The sequence below is a fragment of the Dipodomys merriami genome, unplaced genomic scaffold, assembly GCF_024711535.1.
Source record: "Dipodomys merriami isolate MVZ:Mamm:240054 unplaced genomic scaffold, mDipMer1.0.p SCAF_2, whole genome shotgun sequence".
NCBI classification, from domain to species: Eukaryota; Metazoa; Chordata; class Mammalia; order Rodentia; family Heteromyidae; genus Dipodomys; species Dipodomys merriami.
In genome coordinates, this window is record NW_027203381.1 from 72,833,301 (window position 1) to 72,857,518 (window position 24,218).

Sequence of the window (24,218 nt, forward strand, 5' to 3'; positions counted from 1 at the left end):
CTAATAACCAGGGTTGGAGTGCACCGTGTCCCCTCTGTAAGAAGATGGGCACTGGAGTAAACGATCCCATCTTGGCCACTTCAGTCTCGTTAACGGGGTTGGAGTGAATGAATAGTCAGCACGACGACTGGGCTCGAAATGGCTAGGAGGCGGCCAGGGGAGTGGTTACTCTAGGTTTACCCGTGTTCTCTTTCTTTTCTTTCTTTCTTTTTTTGATCAGGCGGCGCCGCGGGCACCTCTGCTCCTCGGTGATTGGCCTGCAGCGGGGTCCTCACGTTTGTCCAATATGGCGGCGCCCAGTGGCGGTGTGAACTGTGAGGAGTTCGCGGAGTTCCAGGTGACAGGATTTTCCTCGGGTGGCAAACTTTTCCTACCGTTAGCGCTTCAGATCCTCTTCCGGGCTCTGTGTTGGGAGGGAGTATAAGCTCGTGTGGGGAGAAGCCGGCGTTCCGAGGCTGTTTGTCTTCACGCCCCTGGAGGTCATGGGGGGCGCGGGGCTGGCCCTGGGTAGCCAGGCCACCCGCGGGGTGGGGCGGCGGGGCGCTGGTGGCTCTCCCCGTGCCGCCCGGGCCTTCGCCTGGAAACTGTTCAGCCTTTCCGCGGTTAGTGGAGCCGAGCTCAGAGTCCGAGTAGGGGTGGTAATGCTCTGGGTTCTCTGAACTCAAGCTTTCAGCCTCTGCCATTAACCTCCTTTTAAGCCTGCAGGTTTGGTGAGAAAGGAGAAAGTGAAAGAACTCGTTGACTTGACACAAGAGGATAAAATACTGGCTCACATTTACTGTTTTGCATATACGGAACGTTTGTACCCTTGTGAGAATTAATGCTGCACTATCTGTTTTGGTGCTATTTATTGCCTGCCTAAACTCTCCAAGGGGAGAAAAATGTGTAATATTTAAGAAAAAAGCCTCTATACGCTTTTCTGTTTAATATTCTGACATCTGAGGTCTAGTTCTTATTACTCACTTGTGAATTCAAGAACAAAGATCTAAATTTGATTGAGTTGCTATGAAAGTTATTTGTTCCAATGCAGATGTGTCCTGCTGTTTAAAGTTCAATTTAAAAATCATTTAAAAATATATATTTAAAGTTACTGAAAAATATGTTTACATTTCATTGACCTATCTAGTGTCAGAAAAGAAAAATGGGGAGCTGCAAAGGGGGCTCAGTGGTAGAGCGCTTGCCTTGCATGCCTGAGGGCCTGGGTTCGATTCCTCAGCACCACATAGCAAAAGGAAAAAAGCTGGAAGTGTCGTTGTGGCTCAAGTGGTAGAGCACTAGCCTTGAGCTGAAGAGCTGAGGGACAGCGCCCAGGACCAGAGTTCAGGCCCCACGACCGGACCCAAAAAAAAAAAAAAGAAAAATGGTAAACCTAGAGTAAGAATTTTCTTTGCTGCTTCCATCCATTTGAATAGTTTGTATTGTTATTCTCTAAGATAACATAAGCAGACTGACTTCATAAATGGACATTGGACCAAAGAAATTTATGTGTGGTTGTGCCCTCTTCACTTGAGCTAATTCTTAGACAAGAGTCATCTGAACAGCCAAGTTTAATGTGATAACAATGCTAGGTAAATGCACATACTTGTGGAAATGTTTACTGGGTATAGAGTTGAGTGGTAGAGCACTTGCCTCATTGGTGAGGTTCAAGGTTTAACCCTCAACAGGACAGCAAAAATCTTGGGGCTGGAAATGTTAAGTAGGATAAAACAAATTTCTTACAATTTGAAGTGTATTAAATATTTGAGTTTTGCCAGCCCATTGGTAGCCTTAGCCTTCTCACATGACATTACTTGAGTTAAGGAGCTCATAGAAGTGAGTAACAATAGCCAAAGAATCCAAAAATGGATGTCTTAAGTTCCGTTTTAACATTCATTAAACTTATTAGGCATTGTATTTCTACTGAGGCTTCCATAACAACACGACACAGACTCAATGGCTTAACAACAGAAATTTAGTTTCTCAGAGGCTATTAGTCCAAGATCAAGGTACTATCAGTGTTGGATTTTGGTAAGGCCTCTCTTGGGTTTTATTAAGGCCTCTCTTGACCTGCAGATGGTCATTTTCTCACTATATTTTCATATAACTTCCTACACTTATGCACAGTTGGAGAGGGACCTTTGGTGTCTCTTCTTCTTTTTCCTTCTGTTTTTGTGCCAGTACTGCAGCTTGAAATCAGGGCCTGGGCACTGTTCCTTAGTTTTCTCATTCAAGACTGGCACTTTACCACTTGAGCTATAGTTCTGCTTTCTATTTTTTAGTGGTTAATTCGAGATAAGAGTCTTATGGACTTTCCTACCCTGGCTGGTGACAAACCGTGATCTCAGCCTCCTGAGTAGCTAGCATTACAGATGTGAGCCATTGGTACCAGCTTCTCTCTCTCTCTCTTTTTTTTTTTTTTGTCGGTCGTGGGGCTTGAACTCTGGGCCTGGGCGCTGTCCCTCAGCTCTTCAGCTCAAGGCAAGCGCTCTACCACTTGAGCTACAATGCCACTTCCAGTTTTATGGTCGTTTATTGGATATAAGAGTCTCACAGAGTTTCCTGCCCTGGCTGGCTTTGAACCTCCATCCTCAGATCTCAGCTTCCTGAGTAGCTAGGAATACAGGCGTGACACACCGGCACCCGGCAGCTTCTCTTCTTATAAAGATATCACTTATGACTTTCATTTCATATGTTTTTAAGAGATGGGATCTCCTATGTTAGCTAGGCTGACCCAAAACTAGTGGGCTCAAAGCTCTCTACCTTTCTTAACCCCTCCTGTGGCTGGAACTATAGGTGTATGCCATCATGGCTTTAAAGGCCCTGTCTCCAGGGGATTAGGAGTTTCAGTGTGGACATCATGACACATAGTTCAGTCCATAACAGATACCTACCAGCTGTACATACTTGGGGGTAATTTAGTAACAAGATATAAAACAAGAAACTTGCCGAGGGCAGGTGGCTCACCCCTGTGATCCTAGCTACTCAGGAGGCTGAGATATGAGGATCACAGTTCAAAGCCAGCCCGGGCAGGAAAGTCTGTGAGACTCTTATCTCCAATAAACCACTAGAAAACCAAAAGTGGCACTGTGGGTCAAGCAGTAGAGTGCTCGCCTTGAGCTGAAAAGCACAAGGACAGCGCCCAAGCCCAGAGTTCAAGTCCATGACTGACGAAAGAAAGAAAGGAAGAAAGAAAGAAAGAAAGAAAGAGAGAGAGAGAGGAGAGAGAGAGAGAGAGAGAAAGAAAGAAAGAAAGAAAGAAAGAATATAAATGAGGATATAAAACATGTTGAAAAAAATGAAGATGCAAATAAAGTTCCATACATGTTCAGAGAGAAATAAATTAAGATGATAATTGAATTGAGTGTTAGGTAGAAGGGACCAAGGGTATTATAGACAGTGGTAATAGTATGTATGCAAAAAAAATTTATGTTCACTTATACGTTACTTACCAGAGGGGATATATCCTGATAAATGTGTTATTAGGTGATTTAATTGTGCAAATATGGACTGGACTTATAGAAACATAGTGCATGTTTTAGATCAAGTCACTCATCATGACCTCTTCATATAATCAAGAGATGAAATAATCAGGAAATATGTGAATCTGCTATATAATAACTTACTATAGTAAGCTCTAATAATAGCCATTTATTATCATTGCTAAATATTATGTACTAGACATAATTCTGTGTGTTTTTTTTTTTAGGGGGGGGGTCCGGTCGTGGGGCCTGAACTCTGGGCCTGGGCGCTGTCCCTCAGCTCTTCAGCTCAAGGCTAGCACTCTACCACTTGAGCCACAGTGCCACTTCTGGCTTTTTTCTTTTTGCTTATGTGGTGCTGAGGAATTGAACCCAGGGCCTCATGCATGCAAGGCAAGTGCTGTACCACTGAGCCACCTTCCCAGCCCTGTGTGTTATATTTTTATATGCTAGGCAGCACAAATGTTTTATTTACCCATGTTGCCACACACAGACTTGAGAATGCATTATGATATTACAGTGGCTTCAGTGTCACTATGTAATAGGAATTATTCAATTCCACTTCAGTAGTATGGGTCCACCATTTTATATTTGGTCCATCAAGACATTATACAGCTCATAATAGCATTTAGAGAAAACAGTCAATATTGGGACAATATAAACAATCTGCGTAATTTGTGTAGTCTTGAATGTACACAGAGACACATTGGGATTACACAGATATTTCAACCAAGTTGTAGGAAGGCTTTATATGCCTGGTATGAGATTGAGGAGTTATTTTTGAGTAATGGACAAGATGATCAAAGAAGTACGTTAGTAAGATTCATTATTATTGTCACTGGCTTTGTTCAGGACTACTTGGCATTTTTTGTAACTAGCTTTTCAGTAGGCCTTCCTATCTTCAGTCACTTCTTTCTTTAATATAACCTTCCTTCAACCTAATACCCATAATGTGATAGCTTCCTACAGTTACCTTCTGATTTTTAGATTCCAAACCATATGTTGAACTTTAGAGCTCAGATAGTACTAAACTTGGAATGCAGGCCTCCAATCTTAAGTACTTCTTCCTGGTCATACTTCTTACCACTGCTGTTATTCTGTGTGTGTGTGTGTGTGTGTGTGTGTGTGTGTGTGTGTGTGTGTGTGTGTGTGTGTGTGTGTGTGTGTGTGTGTGTGTGTGTGTGTGTGTGTGTGTGTGTGTGTGTGTGTGTGTGTGTGTGTGTGTGTGTGTGTACTGCTGTTATTCTGTGTGTGTGTACTGCTGTTATTCTGTGTGTGTGTGTGTGTACTGGAGCTTGAACTCAGTACCTGTGTGTGTGTGTGTGTGTGTACTGCTGTTATTCTGTGTGTGTGTACTGCTGTTATTCTGTGTGTGTGTGTGTGTGTGTGTGTGTGTGTGTACTGGAGCTTGAACTCAGTACCTGTGTGTGTGTGTGTACTGCTGTTATTCTGTGTGTGTACTGCTGTTAGTGTGTGTGTGTGTGTGTGTGTGTGTGTGTGTGTGTGTGTGTGTACTGGAGCTTGAACTCAGTACCTGAGTGCTATCTCTTAGTTTTTTCAGTCAAGACTGCAAAGCTGCTGCTCTGCCATTTGAGCCTTAGCTCCACCTTGGGCTTTTTTGCTCGTTAATTGGAGATAGAAGTCTAAATTTCTTACTTGGACTGGCTTTGAACTGTGATCCTCAGATCTCAACCTCCTGAGTAGCTAGGATAACAGGTGTAAGCCACCAGCACTTGCTAACAACTGCCAGTATTGATGCATGTTTGTTTGTTTGTTTTCTCCCTGCCCCTCCACATCCAGTATATTTGAACCCTAATGTTGACTCATTTTACTACTTCCTGAACACATTATTTGGTTTGTCATTTGTTAGCTTTTTTTTTTTCAGCTTGTTGCTGTACTGAAATCTTTTTCTGTTGACACTAATCTGGGACCTACTTCATAAATTATCTCCACAAAATCAACGAATATTCCTTCTCAGAATGTCTTGGGGCTTCTATTAGGACGATTTACTTATTCATAATTTATTTTGAGTCATATGATACTTAAGTATAAACTAAATGGATTCTTTTCAGCCTTCACCTTGGTTCCTTTTGTAGTGTATCCAGGACTGTCCTGTTCCTATCCCTATGGCTGCTGGTAGTCAAAGTATTCAGGCAGTTGCAATCATGTGTGGAAAGCAACAGCATGGAAAGCAACAGTGAGAACACTGATGTCAAAACAGGGCTTGAGGACCAATCTCTGTTTGATAAGAGCATCCTTCAAGTGGGATGTACTTCTAAATAGCTGAAGACAGGGAGAGGAGTGGAAATGTTAAGGGGGTTCCCAGATCATTCTTTGGGTTCTATTGTGTTTTAGCCATACAAATGTCCTTTTTCCACACCCTCTATTTACCTTAAAAATTGGCTCAATTACTAAGAGACTTTTCTGATGGTTAATCATAGGAATAAATTATATATGAACTACAGAAATAGAAAACTTACTATACTCCTCCCATTATTAAATATGGGAATTTCCCTGATATGTAAATTGTTTCCCAATAAGATGAGATTTTTTTTTGCTCCACAATTTAAAATGCAATTCCTAATAACATGCCTCAATAAAGTGTTAGCCTAAAATTAGACATTTGTTAAAACATCAAATCTCTTCACATTTTTAAGGATGAATGCTAAGAGAAGCTGGAAGCACTATAAAAGTTATCTTTTGCTACAGTTTAGAAGCCAATAGGGATTCCAGGACCTACCCTGTACCATTTAACTTCACAAAACCACTGAACAGAACTACATTGTCTCTAAGGACATGTGTTGCAGTTATTGTGTGTGTGTGAGTGTGTGTGTGTATGTATTTGAATAGTCTTCTATATGTTTTTGGTTATTTTTTTAATGGTTATTATAAAGGTGATGTAAACAGCAAGGTTACAGTTACGTAAATCAAGTAAAGAATCTTTTTTTTTCTTTTTGATCGGTTGTGGGCCTTGTCCCTGAATGCTTTTTTCTCAATGCTAGTACTCTACCACTTTGAGCCTCAGCTCCACTTCCAGTTTATGAGTGGTTAATTGGAGATAAGAGTCTCATGGGAACTTTTCTGCCTGGGCTGGTTTTGAACAGTGGTTTACAGGCATGAGCCATTGGTGCCTGGCAAGAAAGAGTACATTTCTTTTGGAGCAATGTCACCCCTTCTCTTGTTCTCTCCCAGTTTTTCCTTCCCCACAAGTTCATTTTCAACAGAGTGTCTACTGAGTACCACTGCTGCATTTATTTACCCTTTGCCCCTCCATAAATGTACAAACAAGACAAAAAAAAGAAAACCATAAAGAAAGAAACTTTGTTTCCATTTCCTGGAGTTCATTTTGATAAATTATTTTTTTCTATAGGTCTTCTTGGTGAATTTGTATGTGTGCCAGAGAATGCTATTGGGGCTAGGCATTGATGGTATAGCAATACCTTTTGTGTATACATACTTTTGTGTATACATTCATTTGCTCTTAATCTGAGAGCTGCCCCTCTTTTTCTTTAGATCCTCTTGGAGTTGCTATATTAGCTCCAGCACTTTTTCTCATAAGGAAACATGAGCCTGGAGAAGTGATTTATTTTTTAGTTCTTTATGTTCTCCCTTGCCAATTTTGAAAGAAATTATTTCCTTCATATTACTGCTTACCCCCTCATTTTTTCCCATTTTCTTAGCCTTGTATTTTTCTGTGACATTTAAAGATAGCTTACAATTATGAGTATGTTTTGTATAGTGTAACACTATCTGATAGAACTTTCTGTGGTGGTGGAAATACTCCACATTTGTGCTACCTACATCTGGTAACCCTAGTAACGTTTTCTTCAGTTCTCTAAATATGCTAGTACAACTGAAGAGACAAATTTTTTTAATTTGATTGAATTTTAACCTCACATACTGGTGTCTACTGTATTGAAAGCCCAACTTTAGATCATATGTTGGTAATGCACTAGTACACAGAGAAATTTTTATATATTTTTCAGTTCACATTTGTAAGTCCTGTTGATAAGACTGCAAAGTCAATTGATTCATTGCCTGGTTAATGCAAATCCCTATTATGTAAGGCCCTTAATAGTATGTCCCAATTGTTTTATTGAAGAGTGATATGGCTATAGTGATTAAAATATAGCCAATGTTCAATTTCAAAAACTGGTTAAAGTTCAGAGTCAGTAAAACCCTAGGAAAGGTTAAGCTGTGTCATCTTTCACCTAGATTGCTACCTTGGTCTTCTGATACTTTCAATTCTACTCTTTCATTTTCCAGTCCATTTTCCATACTTTAACTTAAGCAATCATTTTTAAGACACAAATCTGATCATGTAACCTCAAGATTGTTAAAACTTTTGGTGTTTTTAGGAAATACTGAAATCCTTTTACATAATATAGTAGTAGGCCTTGTCTTACACATTTGTGTCTTACTCTTTTTTTTAAACTGAATCCACATTAACTTTTCAGCCCATTTAACATTGTATTTAAATAGCTTTTATCATGGTCAAACTATGTGTGATTCTTATTAACATTCAACTTTACTTCCCCTCATTTAAACCTCGCCTCTAATTTTTGTGATAATACAGTTCTTTTCCTGTATTTTGAAGTGTAAAAGTTCCCATTGATCTCCCAGTGCTCTCTTCTAGTGTCATGGCTTGAGGTAAAACCAATTTGTTCATATAATTCTATCCTGATAAATGTCTGATAGTACATTTTTTTACTTTGCTTAACAAGTTGCTTACTTAAGTTCCAAACTGAACTTTTTAGAATATGTGTGCATGCTTGTATTTTTTTTGACACATACTAAAAGGGCACCGATATCCTGATCCTCCAAGTACTCAGCCCCTAGCTCCAACAATTCACCATCATTCTTGTTTCAACAATACAGTCTACTGCCGCTTGACCCACCCTAACAACACTATTTCAAAGTATATTATGGGAATCACCTTTTTTTTTTCTTTGTGAATATTACAGACTCTGAAAGATTACCATTTTAAACAATTCCACTGATACAGTTAATAATAATTCGCAATATTGTCAAAGGTTCTGTGAGTCAGGAGAGAACTAGATCTTCCCATTCCTTCCAAATCTTTTCCTTCCCCTGTCTTTTATGATCCTAATCAATTACCTAAGCTTCAAACCTAATCATTGTGGTTTTTTTCCTCACCCCTCCCCATTTATGGACATTGTATATGTTTGGATTATCACCTTAAGAATTCCAGCTTACAGAAAATACTATCAATAAAAACAGAAAGATTCAGGAAAGGGAGACAAAGTTTGTGTTAGATCCCCACTTGCTTGAGTTTGTTTCCACCTCCCTCCACCCCCTCCACCCCCAGGCACACATAGGGCTTGAACTTAGGGTCTGGGCTCTGTCCCTGAGCTCTTTTTGCTCAAGACTAGTTAGTGCTCTACCACTTTGAGCAATGGTGCCACTTCTGGTTTTTCTGGTGGGTAATTTGAGTTAAGAGTCTCACAGACTTTCCTGCCATGCTGGCTTTGAACCATGGTCTTCAGATCTCAGCTTCCTGTGTATCTAGGATCACAAATGTGAGCCACTGGTGCTGGGCTTGCTTGAGTTTTGTTAGTCTGAATTACAAGCTTTTTTGTAAGAATTTGGAAAGGCCGTTCTAGTCAGTAATTAAAGATTAATTACAGTCTTGCATTGAATGGACTAAATGGTAATAATTGTAAACACTTTGTAGTAGCTTCACAGGATAGAATATTTGCAATGTGCAAAAAAAACAAAGGATATCTGTTAATATATTGATAATAATTAACTTCGGATAATTTTTATCTAAAACTTTTCTAATTTTTCTGAAATGAAAGTAATACTTTAATCTTAGTAAATAAGAAATGGAAGGAATTAGTTTCAGTTGTGGATTTGTTTAATCAAAGAAATAGAATGGTATGTTGACAGCTACAGTCAAGCAAATCTGCTTTTATACATATTAATAACAAATGTTAACTTGGATGTTTTCAATAGTAATTATGTTCCTAGCTTAATGCAGATCTGTTTTCTTGATTTTTTTTTCAATGAACTTGAATTGTTTTTATTTTGTTTGTTTGCTGTTTGTTGATGGTGCAGGGGTTTAAACTGAAGGCCTTACAGTTTCTAGGCTGGTGCTGTACCCTTTGAGCTATGCCCTCAGCCCTTGTTGTTTATAAATTTAAGGAACCATCAAAAAAGGAGGGGCATAATGTTAAATTTCTGTCCCAGAGTTTATGTTAACTGCAGAATGTAGCTAGTGTCCAGTCTTTAGTATTCCGGTCTTAATTTGGGAAGAAGAAGCTGTGCTGTTCAAATATTTGTCTGCCTCCTTTCCTTTCCTTCTACCTTCTTTATTCCTTCTCTCCCAGAGGTGGAACACAGAGCCCTAGCACATGTTCTACTACTGAGCTAAACCCCCAGCCACTCAGCGATCTTAAGTTTCCTGCCTTTTAGGCATTATTTTTCTTTTCTCTCCCTGTCTCCCCACCCCCTTGTTAAAGAGTTAGTGGCTTCTTGAGGAGAGGCTTGTGAAATGTAAGCTAGAAAGGGTTACTAGATAATTCCTACTTGTTCTATGAATAGAAAACTAATGAAGTTTTATTTCTTTCCTGGCAGTATGTTTTGTTTTAGTTTTTTTTTTAATCACAAAAATAATACTAGCTTTTGAGGAACCTCCATATTGCTTTCTAAAGCGGTTCAATAAGTTTACATTCTCACTGACAGTGCAGTAGGGTTCCCTTTTGGCCATATCTTCTCCAGCATCTGTCATTATTAGATTTTTTTTATTATAGCCCTTCTAACTAGGATGAATTGGAATCTCAATGTTGTTTTGATTAGCATTTCTTCATATGTCTACTGGCCATTCTTATTTCCTCTTCAGAGAAGTTTCTCTAAGTCTTTAGCCCACTTATTATTGGGGCGGTTGTTCCTTTGAGGTTTTGTTTTGGGGGATTTATTTTGAGTTCTAAGTATATTTTAGTTCTTAGTATATTTTGTCTGTTGTATGCCTAGTGAAGATCTTCTCCCAATCTGTGGGCTTTGTATTGATCCTGCTAGCTATGTCCTTTGCTGTGCAGAAGCTCTACAGTTTCATGCAATCCCATTTGTCCAACCTTTCTTTGGATTGGTTGTGTTTCTGGGTCTTTATTAAGAAAATTTCAGCCTGTGCCAAGGAGACCTAGAGTTTCTCCTATTCCTTCATGTAATGTTTTCAGGTTGTCTGCTTTTACTTTGAGGTCTTTGATCTATTTAGACTTGATTTTGGTACAGGGTGGTTTATAAGGATCTAACTTTAGTATTTCTACGGTGTTTAACCAATTTTACCAGCACTGTTTGCCAAAGAGGCTGTCTTTCTTCCATTTAATTTTTTTAGCTCCCTTGTCAAAGATTAGGTGGCTGTAGGTCTGTGGGTTCATTTCTGGGTCTTCAGTTCTATTCCATTGGTCCTCAGTTCGGTTCTTGTGCTAGTACCAAGCTGTTTTGGTTAATATGGCTTTGTAGAAGGGTTTGAAGTTTGGTATTGGTATTCCTCCAACACTGATCTTTCTGCTAAGGTTTGTTTTTAGTATTTGGGGTCTTTTATTGTTGCATATGAATTTTTGGATTCTTCTATTTCATTGAAGAATGAAGTTGGGATATTGATGGGTATTGCATTAAATTTGTAGATGGCCTGTGGCAGTATTGCCATTTTCACAATGCTAATCTTCCCAGTCCAGGAGCATGGGAGGTTTTTCCGCTTCCCTAGTTCTGTTTTAATTTCCTTTTTCAGGTTTTTAAACTTTTCATACATAGAGTTCCTCTGTGACCCAGCCCATTTCTGGGCATTTTACCCAAATGATCACAAACAAGGTCATTCTAAAGCTACTAGAACAACTATGTTTATCACAGCATTATTCACCATAGCTAAGATATGGCACCAACCCAGATGCACCTTAGTAGATGAATGTATCAAGAAAAAAATACACACACAAATTCTTTGCTTCCATCAGAAAGAATGACATCGCCCCATTTGTTAGGAAGTAGAAAGACTTGGAAAAAATTATATTAACTGAAGTAAGCCAGACCCAAAGAAAAACAGGTTCCGTGGTTTCCCTTATTTGCGATAATTAGTATACTTCTAGGATAATCTTAGCAGATGAACAGAAAAGCTCAAAAGCTATGTACATATGACCATATAAGATCATGCTAAGCGCTCTTGCTCTTGCTCTTGCTCTTGCTCTTCTTCTCTTGCTCTTGCTCTTGCTCTTCTTTTCTAGCTCTCTCTGCTCTCTCTCTCTGCTCTCTGAATACCACATGCATGCTGGTGCAGTTACGCTCTCTTGCTCTTGCTCTTGCTCTTGCTCTTCCTCTCTTGCTCTTGCTCTTGCTCTTGCTCTTCTTTTCTAGCTCTCTCTGCTCTCTCTCTCTGCTCTAGCTCTAGCTCTTTCCTCTCTCTCCTCTCTTTCCCAGCCACGTGGAGTGCCAACCTTGCCTGGTCCCAGCAGGTCTACTGAATAAACCTACCCCTTATCTGAATACCAAAAAAAAAAAAAAAAAAAAAAAGATCATGCTAAGCAAAATGAACCCCAAGATACGGACACAAGAAGTTTTTCTTTGTCGTTGTTGTTTTTGATGTACTGTGTGATTTTTTTGTTTGTTTCTTTTGTATGTTCTTTCCCCCCATGGTATATCCCTGTTGTCACTGTATTTGATTTTGGTACCCTGCATCTCGTATATACATATATCTAATTTGGGAGGAAAGGGGAATGACAGAATGCTGAAACAAGGACACAGAATGACCCATTGCAACAATGATAACTCACAAGACACTGTTGGAAATGAACTTTACAACTTGGTGGGGTCATGTAACAGGGGAGGTGTGGGAGGGAAGGGATAGTAGGAGAAAAAGGAGGGGGTAACAATGTTCGACAAGAAATGTACTCATTACCTTACTCATGTAACTGTTACCTCTCTGTACAGCATCTTTACAATAAAATAAAATTTAACAATAATACTATCATAGGAAAAAAGTATCAAGTGAAAACCTAGATTACATTAGAATTTTGGACAGTTTCCTACTAACTACTAGTAATAGCTTTTTGTATATTTTTCAATGTATTTTGTAATGATAGGTAAGAGGAAATAGAGCAAACAGTTATGCCAGTGTTTATGGAGAATGTGTAATAATTAAGTTCATGAGAAGCCATTTAAGCTATAGGGTGGAATAGGAAAAACATACTGTTTGCTAAACACCATGCCAGCAAATGGAATTTAAATATGAGCAAAGCAGTCTTAAACGTAAAGATGGTCACAGCTGAACCACAAAAAGTTGGTGCCCACTGTTAGAGTTATTAATACATAATTTACCTATCTTTGTAATAAAGATTTTCTTATGAATGTACTATATTTGGCTTTGTTTCCTCACTTCTAAATAGAAAGGATTGTGAAATATCCAAGACTTTATTTTTTGCTTAAATTTTTTTTATCATTGAACATATTGTTCAGGTAATAGTCTTTTATTTTAAATATATATAGGAATTACTCAAGGTGATGAGGACAATTGATGACAGAATAGTACATGAATTAAACACGACGGTCCCAACAGCTTCCTTTGCAGGGAAAATTGATGCCAGCCAAACCTGTAAACAACTTTATGAGTCTGTAAGTGTATCTTTTGAGTCTCACTTTTGTGCTTATTTTATGCCTTTCTTTGCATAAGAAATCCTTTGACATATATCTAAATTGTGAATAAACACTTAATGGTTCCTTGCCTACCTGGGGATTTATATAAAAAGTTAGAACAGGTTCTACAAACTGAAACAAAGTTGGATCTCATGGATAAATCTGTGAAGTGATAGTTTGAGAAATAAGAGGAATCATTTTTTAGCCTCTTTGTTTTTAACTTAAGAAGGAGACTTTGTGCACAAGGTGAAATGTACTCTTAAGGTTGACAGCTCACTTCATTTTTGTTATCTTTCTAATAAGATAGAGGTTTATAGTATCATGATTTACAACATGGATTCCAGAAGTATATTAAATCTCAGCTTTGCTTTGTCCTACGTAGGTGACCTTGAACATGTTATATAATCTCTGCCTCTGTTTCCTTACTTGTAAGTAGTATGGTAGTCATTTGTAAGATAATCAGGGTAATAAGTAAGAAGATATAAAATGCTTACTGTACTAAGTTTTATTTTTATATACAATAATAGTAATAGCCACCATTATTATTTATTTCAGATTGGGCTTGCAAAGTGCCCAACTAGTAAGTACCATTGAGTTCTACTAAGTATTGTCCTAGTTGAGAAATCTATGAAATATCCAGGTTGTTCAGTCTCCCTGACTTGCTTAGTCCCTGAGCTAGTGTCCATCATAGGAGTTTATATATAAAGTTACTATGAAGCATGAGTTCTAGAAATTCCAAATATCAAAACTATACTCATAGAAAATGTAAAGGAATTTCAGTGAGCTAGATTCTCCCAACATATCACATCACATCACATACCCTTAAAATCTTAGCTTTACGGTCTTTATCCCAACATAAACATAAAGTGTCATTACCAAACAAATCTACAAACTCAAAACTGCCCTTTACAAATACAAATGTTTGAGGTATCTGCAAATCTGACTATAATAAAACAGAGAAAGAAATTTGTCTGTGATCATGGGAGTGTGCTTGAAAAAAGACCATTATACCTTGGTTTAAAAAAAAAGAAAAAAGAAACCAGGCGCCCAGTGACTCACGCCTGTAATCCTAGCTACTCAGGAGGCTGAGATCTGAGGATCTCAGTTCAAAGCCAGCCTGGGCAGGAAAGTCTGTGATACTCTTATCTCCAATAAACCACTGTGGCGCTGTGGCTCAAGTGGTAGAGTGCTCACCTTGAGCTGAAGAGCTGAGGGATAGCGCCCAAGCCCAGAGTTCAAGCCCCATGACTGAAAAAGAAAAGAAAAAGATGATAAATATTTCGTTAATTTGGTTTAACAGGTGGAGGTTATGAAAGAGTTTTGTCAGATATCCTTACTTTCAGTCACCACACACAATTGTCACAAGTACTAATCTGTGTTTCCTGTATGTTCCCTTCTTTTGGAGGGGATAGTAGACTTGATCTCAGAGCCTAATGGTTGCCCAGCAGGCACTGTATTGCTGACTTTATTGCTCCTTTATTTTTTGATGGTACCAGTTTGCACTCAGGTCATTATACTTGCTTAGTTGACACTCTACTACTTGAGCTGTGCCACCAGTCATCTTTTTCATGGTTGTTTTAGAGATGGAGTCGCCTGGACTTTTCTGCTCAGGTTGACTTTATCCAAAAGTCCTTCAGGTCTCAGCCTATTGAGTAGCTAGGATTATAGGTGTGAGCCACTGGCACCCAGCTTGTACTGGTTATTTTTTATGAGATCGTACTTCCTAGCTAGGCATGTGCCTATACCTTAACTCCCCTCTTTTATGCTTCCTGCCCTACCTGAGGAGACAGGCAACCATGACAAGCTTCTTTCCATTGAGGTGGATTCTTTTATTATTATCTATAAGTAGTTGTACAAAGAAGTTCCCATTCTACAAAACAATATATGAATACAAGGTTTCTAACAACATTGTCACCCATCACTCCTAAACCATGAGATGGATTCTTAACAGACTTTTCTGCCTAGGATACCCTGAAACCTCAGTCTTCCCAAACTAGGCTTCTCACATAGTTTAGGATGTCAAGTGTAGACCATTGCAACCAGCTATTGGAATCTCAGAAATTTTTTGCCTGAACTGGCCTCAAACCATGATCCTCCCTATTTTCAGCATTCCAAGTAGCTAAGGTTATAGGCATGAACCAGTAGGTCCCAGCCATGCTTACATAAAACAGTTTTTATTTTTATTGTAACTAAGATCTCCAAATCACTTAATCTCTTCTCCTGTTGACCGTATAAGACTGAAAAAAAAAATTGAATGGATTAAAAAGAGAGGAGGAATAGTAATAAGTGCCCCAAGGAGTGGGTAGATGCAGGATACAAGAACACCTAAATATGAGGGTAGACAGCAACAGTGGCCAAAGGAGTCTGAAGTGAAAAATCCAGCAAGGGCACCACAGCTAACTACTGGAAGTGTATGGAGGAAAAAAACATTCAGAGTTCGTAGGCACTACCACCTTTTATCTGTTTTAAGGTGGTTTAGTGGATTCAACACAGTCTTCTCAACTATGCATTCGGTTTTTAAAAATTGTTTTAGAAAATATTAATTTCTGAAGTTTCAGTCAGGATTTTTAAATATCAAAATGTGATGAACTGATGTGATTTCTTTTCCCCATTTTATTCCTTCTTTTAGTTGATGTCAGCTCATGCCAGTAGGGACAAAGTTATAAAAAATTGCATAGCGCAGACTTCAGCAGTAGTAAAACACCTCCGAGAAGAAAGAGAGAAGAATTTGGATGATTTAACATTATTAAAGCAACTTAGAAAAGAACAGACAAAGGTAAGTTGAACCAAATTTATTCTCAAGCAAAGGTTTTATAACCTTCAAAAAAGGCACTTTTTATTTTAAGTAAGATAAGCTTGTATATTTTATTTAAAGTGACAAGGAGATTAATGATTTCTGTTTAGTGAGTTTTCATCTTACTACATTCAGGAATATGTTAATAAGCACATGTGCATTTCACAAGCAGATATAGTATAATAGTTTTAGGCAAAATAAGCATGCAACCATTTTTCATATTCATTCCTTTATTTGGTCTCTGCTGTATAGTACAGAGGATCAGTATAGATCAACATCATACCATATTCGTATCTACTTTTTGATGATTAACTTGAAATAATGCATTTTGAAAATCTTACTTTAGATTTAATTCTGTAGAAATCTGTAGAAATTACTCAACTTTAATCTGGAAATTACTTAACTTTAGGCTATCATTTTGAGCCATACAAATATAGTATTATTTGGGGCTGGGAAGGTGGTTCAGTGGTAGAGCGCTTGCCTTGCATGCATGAGGCCCTGGGTTCCATTCCCCGGCACCACATAAGCAAAAAGAAAAAAAGCCAGAAGTGGTGCTGTGGCTCAAGTGGTAGAGCACTAGCCTTGAGCTGAAGAGCTGAGGGACAATGCCTAGGCCCAGAGTTCAGGCCCCACGACCGGACCCAAAAAACAAACAAACAAAAAACAAATATAGTATTATTTGAGTGTAATTAGATACACTAGTATTACCTCATAATGGGTCTTTGGCTCTTTGAACCATCTTTGTCGCACTATCCAACATCCCTGCAGTTTTTTGCTTTTAAGAAAGTAGGTAGGTAGCTGGGCACTGGTGGCTCATGTCTATAATCCTAGCTACTCAGGAGGCTGAGATCTAAGGATCACAGTTCAAAGCCAGCCCAGACAGGAATATCCATGAGACTCTTAGCTCCAATTAACCACCAGAAAACCAGAAGTGGTGCCATGGCTCAAGTGTTAGAGCACTAGCCTTGAGCTGAAGAGCTGAGGGATAGCAAACAGGCTCAGAGTTCAAGGCCCACAACCGAAAAAAAAGAAATTAGGAAGGAAATCCACACCCAGGATTACCTGAAAGGAAGTCTTATTTTCCCTTGATAAACATAATGTATCTAGAGTATAAGCCTTAGAATATAATTAACATAGCATATCTGTTTCCTTATAGTCATTGTATGTTGAAATATACAGCATATAGTCGTCCCTCTGTGTTAGAAGTTACTTCCAGGACCCTATTCTCCAGCCACCATTAATACTAAAATCCACAGATTATTGAGTCCTTTGTACAAAGAGGCATAGTATTTGCAAATCTCATGCATATTCTCCCTTGTATTTTAAACCACCTGTAGGTTACCTATAATACCTAATATAATGGAAATGCTACATAATTGTTAGCTTATTGTTTAGAAAATAATGATAAGGGCAGGAGTGTATGACAAAAATGGTATAACTACTGTTGAGCAAGTGTTCAAACCATTGTACCATAAAAAAAAATACAACAAAATTGAAATAGAAAATAATTACAATACATGTGTTATTAAGTACATGTAATTTTCTTCCCAAAGATTTTTCATACACAATTGTTTGAATCAACAGAGGTAGAACTTAAAGCAGGTTGGCTATATTTTATAATTTCAAAATCGAAAGTTACAAAGAATTATAAGGAACTGCCATGTACCTTTTGCCTATATTCTCTTATTGTTTACATTTTGTTCCACCTACTTTACAATCCCATTTCCTGCCCTCTTTTTCCTTCTCTTAACTTTTCCTGCCCTCCTCTCTCTTCCCTCTCACCACACACTACACACATAATTAGAATTAACTCATCATGTTTGAGGGTGTGTTAGACATATTGTACCCCTTCACCCTTAACGTTTGTTATTTCTTAATAACAGAGACTTTTTCTTAGGTGATCACTAATTATCAAAATCTTGTCTGTATTTTAAAATATGCCGGTGGAACAGAATCATGTGATTCATACTAGTTGTGAAATTTGCCCTTTATTTAGTAGATGTGGCTAGATTTTTCATCCTGTCAGTTGACTAGACACACACCTTAACCACTGTCTGCTGCTTGCTTTGTTTATGATCACTGTCTTAGGTTTAAACTCCATACCTGCTCATGCATCAGTAAGTAGGCTCTTTACCTGGTGAATTTTGGCTCTGTTGGCTCACCCTACCCTCAGTATGATGGCATATACATTATTTATATAAGGCTGAGCTAAGTGTAGGTAGCTTTGGATTTTGTGTTCCTTGAAGATTATTTCTAAAGGAAAATGCAGGACAGAACTCTTAAATCAGAAACGGAAAGCTCATTTTAAGTACAAGTCAGAAAATAGAGTAACTCTTGACTGTACAGAGCAAAGTTCAGAATTAAAGCAGTGAGTATTTAGGAGTAATTATGCCACATTTAACTGTTCGTTAGCCCTCTGATCTGTCCATTTACCATTATGCCTGGAAAGAATTACTAGGACACCAGCTACAAAGAAGGAATTAGAAAGTAATCAGTGAGTTATATGAGGTTTGTTTTCCAGCATATAATGTTGTAGGAAGAGAGGGCAAAAATTAATTGCATCCAGAAATAGGGAAAAGTGATTTTTTTTCTTCAAGTTTGCCATGCAGATTATGAGACCAGAATAAGAGAGCTCTTAAAATGGTTTTCTGTATAAGGAATCCAAGATTCAGAACTGACATCCCAAAGTAAGTGGTAGACCTGTGACTTTAACCCTCTCTTCTAACTTTGGGTTCTGTTACTAATAGGTAAATTTAGGTTGTTGTAAGTATATTTTATATTCAGAGATGCCAGACTAAAAGTCCCTTATTTTCTACCAAATCCTTAACTCAGAAAATGTACCATCCTGGTTGGAACCCTTTATCTGTTTTCACCTATTAATGGCCTCTGATAAATGGTTTACCTATTTAAGACTCAAAAATAAGACCCAAATTTAAGACCCAAAAGAAACATCTCAGAGCTGAAAGTTTGTTTGTAATACTGCCGCAATTAATTAGAACTTGCTGTAATATCTACAGTGTTCTAAATAGAGCAGGAGGAAGAGACAAGTTATAAACTTAAAGATATAATTTCTTTGTAAGTTCTGATTTTCTGTCTACAAAGTGGATGTTTCCATTTATGTGAAGATTCAGTTGTTTTTTTTTTTTGGGGGGGGGGGCGTCTGTTCGTGGGGCCTGAACTCTGGGCCTGGCAGCTCTTCAGCTCAAGGCTAGCGCTCTACCTCTTGAGCCACAGCACCACTTCCGGCTTTTTTCTTTTTGCTTATGTGGTGCTGGGGAACCAAACCCAGGGCCACATGCATGCAAGGCAAGCGCTCTACCACTGAGCCACCTTCCCAGCCCCTGAAGATTAAATTTTATAGTGTATTAAGGAACTGACATAGCACACAGTAACAATTCCTTTACTTTTTTCTTGAGTCTCTGGGACTTGTTGAATGAATCTTCTTATGTCATTAGCCAGTGGTTTCTGCCCTTTATTCAGCCCATGGTTAAGGGCAAGGTGTTGGGGCAGGAGGACAGAGGACTCTGTCTTTTCTCTGTCAGTTTTCTCTTTGTTAATTACACATACCTGTCCCCTTGTGAAATGAGAAAATTATGTAAACTGTACCCTTTTTTTCCATGACATCCCTTTAAATATTTGAAAGCAGTTATGAAAACTCTTAGTGGTATATTATCACATTCTGTTCTTCAACTGAAGAGTTTTTTTTCGTTCTTAAGTTATTTCTTTAGCAATCAGTTTAGAGCTTGACAGACTTAGTAAGACTTTTGGTTGTATAGTTCAGGGGACTGCCTGGGGGCTTGTTCAGGTTTGTTTCTACCTTGTATCACAGGATCCTTTTGCAGAAATCTTTCCCTTAAGTCCACATTTCTGCCATTCATATCTGCCTATACTTTGGTACCAACTCTAAGCCTATGAAGGGAACAGTCGTTAGATTTCATCACATGCAGATTTCTCAAGTCTTCTTCAGCCTGATCTGTCTCTTGATTTGGTCTGAATCTTTGGCACGGGTGCCATGCTGTGGTTGCCCAGATCTTGTCTGGCCCTCTAGCCTGTTCTTCCTGAAGATCCGTGACACATTTAACCTAAAGTACCTATACTTTATGCTTTTTTTTCTCTCTCTCCTATTTTTCCTGAATATTTTCAAACTCTTTCCTAAAACTGTCTCCTCCTAAAACTTCTCTCCTTTCAATCCCTTCTAATCATTTGTGATCAGAAATATTATGTTATCTTTCTATATATTCTCCTTCCTATTTCTGGTTTTCTTCCAGATTTTTGTTTTCTTAATTCTTTATCCAAATCAGTATGCTGCTTTCTTGTCCTTATTTATTCATCTGGACTTTCTTTGCAAGTATGTAGTTATATTTTCAATTTCTAGAACTAGAATTTTTGTATTCAAGGACATGTGAATTTGTGTGTGTGTGTGTTTGTGTGTGTGTGTGTGTTTGTGTGTGTGTGTGTGTGTGTGTGTGTGTGGTCACATGTGCATGCATGCTGGTTTTAGGGCTTGAACTCAGGGCTTTGTGCTATTGCTTGGCTTTCTTGCTCAAAGCTGGTGCTCTACCACTTGAGCTATACCTCCAGTCCAGCATTTTACTGGTTATTTGGAGATGGAGTCTTAAGGACTTTTCTGTCTGTGCTGGCTTGTGCCAAGGATCTCAGCTCTCAGCCTCAGAAGTACTGGGTTACAAGTATGAACACTGGCACTCAGCTTTAATACACATTTTGATAAATATTGTCATGGAAGTTACCTGACATGTCATACTCCCACTGAAAATGTACTATATTTCTGTGTACTAAAATTTTTCACAGTCTCATGACTAAGATTGATCAGACTTTTTCCTTTTTGTCATATTATGGCTCATTTTCTATATTTCCATGATTGAATAAGATTGAACTTATTGGGCTGGGAAGGTGGCTCAGTGGTAGAGCACTTGCCTTGCATGCTCGAGGCCCTGGGTTCGATTCCTCAGCACCACATAAGCAAAAAGAAAAAAGCCGGAAGTGGCGCTGTGGCTCAAGTGGTAGAGTGCTAGCCTTGAGCTGAAGAGCTGAGGGACAGTGCCCAGGCCCAGAGTTCAGGTCCCACGACCGGACCCAAAAAAAAAAAAAAAAAGATTGAACTTATTAAAAATAAGTTTATTGTTCATTTGTTTATCTTCTGTTAACTGCTTGGGCAAAGTTTTGAGAACTATTGTTCCATAGAATTTTATAATTGATATGGAATGAGATGATTGTATCAAAGAAGGCCCCCAAATCTATACCACTAACAGTTAATAAGAGTAGTATCTGCTTTTGTTGTGAAAATGTTAAAGCTTGGTTTAGCTCTTTCCACTCATAACTTCAATTTTTCTCCTTTCTTACAGTTGAAATGGATGCAGTCAGAACTCAATGTTGAAGAAGTGGTAAATGACAGGAGCTGGAAGGTATAAATAATGTTGGTTCTTACAGACAAGTAGGAGGGAAATAGCACAACCAAAGAATGGGACAAAATAGTGCTTGGCAGCTCTCCATAGAAAGCAGAGATCCTTCACTGATGAGCACCCCTGGGGCTTTAACTTTTCCGAGTGGTGGTTGGGCTGCTGCAATTAAACTCAGTGTAGATACAGCTTGTAACAGTTTTGCAAGTATGTGAGAGAATTTTTGACCTGCCAAGGTAACAGAATCGGAAACATTTCTTTTGTCTCCTAATATTAATTTATAGACATTTGATATCTAAAGTTTTTAGTCTAGGAAACTGAGAACCTTCAGTTAGTTACTTCACACCAATCTTAATCTCATCAGCTACTGCGTTAGGTGCTTCTCTAACATCTGATTATGAAGCTTTACATCGCATATATTTTTGCTGGCACCTAGTAATAAGACTGTTTATAGATGCTCTGACTCCTCATTGCTACCTTTGTGGTTCTATTTAGCAACTGGATTGGGGTCCCAGATCCTAGGACTTCACATATAGTTAAAATTCACAAAATTATGATTTTAGTTTTCTGAAAAAGTATAGACATTTACCCTTTTCCAAAAGGTGAAAAGAACAGTGTTCTTGGCTTGACTGCTGTTTTCTTGGCTGGACATGTGAGGTTTATATCCTGCTACTGAGCACTGGCTTAGCTTTTTAGATTCCTGACTTCTTCCTTTTATTTATTTTTTATTTTTTTTGGGTCCGGTCGTGGGGCCTGAACTCTGGGCCTGGGCACTGTCCCTCAGCTCTTCAGCTCAAGGCTAGTGCTCTACCACTTGAGCCACAGCACCACTTCTGGCTTTTTTTCTTTTTGCTTATATGATGCTGAGGAATCGAACCCAGGACCTCATGCATGTAAGGCAAGCACTCTACCACTGAGCCACCTTCCCAGTCCATGACTTCTTCCTTTTAATAACTATTTTATCTCCCTAGTTCTCTCCTAGTTTCAGTAATAATTATTTTTGAAAATACACATTTAATCATTAAAAACTAATATTATTAGTATTTTGGGATATAGCTTTCCAGTTTTTCATGTATGTACATTCTTCTAACTTTCTTATTATAAGCAAAGTCATCTTCTGCCTACTGTTTATAACCAGTTTGTTCCATATGGTTATTTTCCTTTGTCATTAAATAATTACATCAATCTGGAACAAAAACAGAGTCATAACATATTGAGTCTTGAATGAATTCCAGAATCCAAATTGACGTTCTTTGCTTTATGACATTTCTTTTTCCTATCCAGTTTGCCAAAGAAGATAGTAGCACTTGGAAGGCTGAGGCAGGAGGCTAACAAGTTTTAATCCAGTCTGTTATGTAGCAGATACATTTAAGGCCAGTCTTAACTACAAATTGAGACCCTGACTCGAGAATTAAAGTATATACAGCAGAAATTCTGCCTCATATCTATTTTCTAGCATATTCTTTTTTTCTAACTTTTATGTGTACATCTCTCCTATCCAAACATGTTATACCACATGTTAGTACATAGTGAAGATGTTTTCAAATTAGAATATAAAAAGTTCCTTAAGTTGGGCACCAGTGGCTCTCACTTATAATCCTAGCTACTCAGGAGGCTTAAATCTCAGGATCACAGTTCAAAGCCAGCTGGGGCAGGACTTCCGTAAGACTCTTATCTCCAATAAAAGAAGCCTTAAGTGGTAGAATACTAGCTATAAACAAAAGGGACTCAGAGACAGTGCCCAAGCCCTGAGTTCAAGCCCCAGGACCAGCAAAAGAAAAAAAGAAAAAGCTTTCTCACTCTCTTTTGAGCACTATATTTCTTTGAAGCTATATTTAATAAGTCTAATAATGACATATATTCATAGGTCATTCTTCTAACATATTATGCTACTTGTTTTGATTTTTAGGAAGCAAGGTAAAGCAAAAAAGTCATACAACTTTATATAATTTAGGAATATTAAATTTAAAAATTTAGGAATATTGAAATTATCTTATGTACAGTTAGCCTCCTGACGAAACTCCACTGTTCCCTGAATCTGTTGACCTGAAGCAGAAATGATAATATGCTAATAGTCAAATTTGGATTTAGATCCAGATTTGAATTTTACAGGATGACTCAATAATTTTTATTTCTGTTTAAATATCCTAGGTGTTTAATGAACGCTGCCGAATTCATTTCAAGCCTCCAAAGACTGAATAAAGGAGATTCTTTTTTTTTCTAAAGGACTGGGTCATCTCACCAGAGCTAAGCATGACAGACATCAACAGAGTGGGCTTCCTAAATGATTTCTGAGCCAACAGTCCAAGTCCTTTTGTTGATTTCAGCCCCACTTAGCCAAGACCCCAAGTCTGAGTAATTCTAATAATTATGAGTAATCAACTGCTATTTTATACTGATTCTATAAAAAAAGATGTTTTGTAAGTATTAAAATAATTTTCTGACTTGGTGTATATATTTATTTGATGGCTTTCCAAATTGAGACAATAAGTTCTTATAAGAAAAATTGTCACCATGGGCTGAGAATATGACTTAGTGGTAGAATGATTACCTAGAGTACATGCAGCCCTGGATTTGATTCCTCAGAACCACATAAACAAAAAAAAAACCAACAGAAGTGGCTCTGTGGTCTAACCTTGAGCAAAACGAAGCTCAAGGACAGTGCCCAGGCCTTGAGTTTAAGCCCCAGGACTGGCAAAAAAAAAAAAAAAAAAGAATTATTAAAAAGAAAATTGGTAGCCGGGCGCTGGTGGCTCACGCCTGTAATCCTAGCTACTCAGGAGGCTGAGATCTGAGGATCACGGTTCAAAGCCAGCCCGGGCAAGAGAGACCTTGAGACTCCTATCTCCAATAAACCACCAGAAAACCGGAAGTGGCGCTGTAGCTCAAGTGGTAGAGCGCTCGCCT

General features: G+C 38.3%; 1 protein-coding gene across 2 annotated transcripts; it reads left to right on the forward strand.

The window, feature by feature from the left end:
* Positions 1-222: 222 nt before the first annotated feature.
* Mix23 (mitochondrial matrix import factor 23) lies at positions 223-23,762 on the forward strand. Of its 2 annotated transcripts, XM_070030086.1 has the most exons (5): positions 223-337; positions 12,954-13,079; positions 15,730-15,876; positions 21,258-21,317; positions 23,463-23,762. In XM_070030086.1, the coding sequence occupies exons 1-5, from the start codon at positions 287-289 to the stop codon at positions 23,511-23,513; spliced, it is 435 nt and encodes a 144-aa protein (XP_069886187.1). In that variant the 5' UTR covers positions 223-286; the 3' UTR covers positions 23,514-23,762. The 2 variants fall into 2 exon arrangements, with proteins under 2 accessions (XP_069886187.1, XP_069886188.1); XM_070030087.1 differs by lacking the exon at positions 12,954-13,079 and having other exon boundaries at positions 254-337.
* Positions 23,763-24,218: the final 456 nt, after the last annotated feature.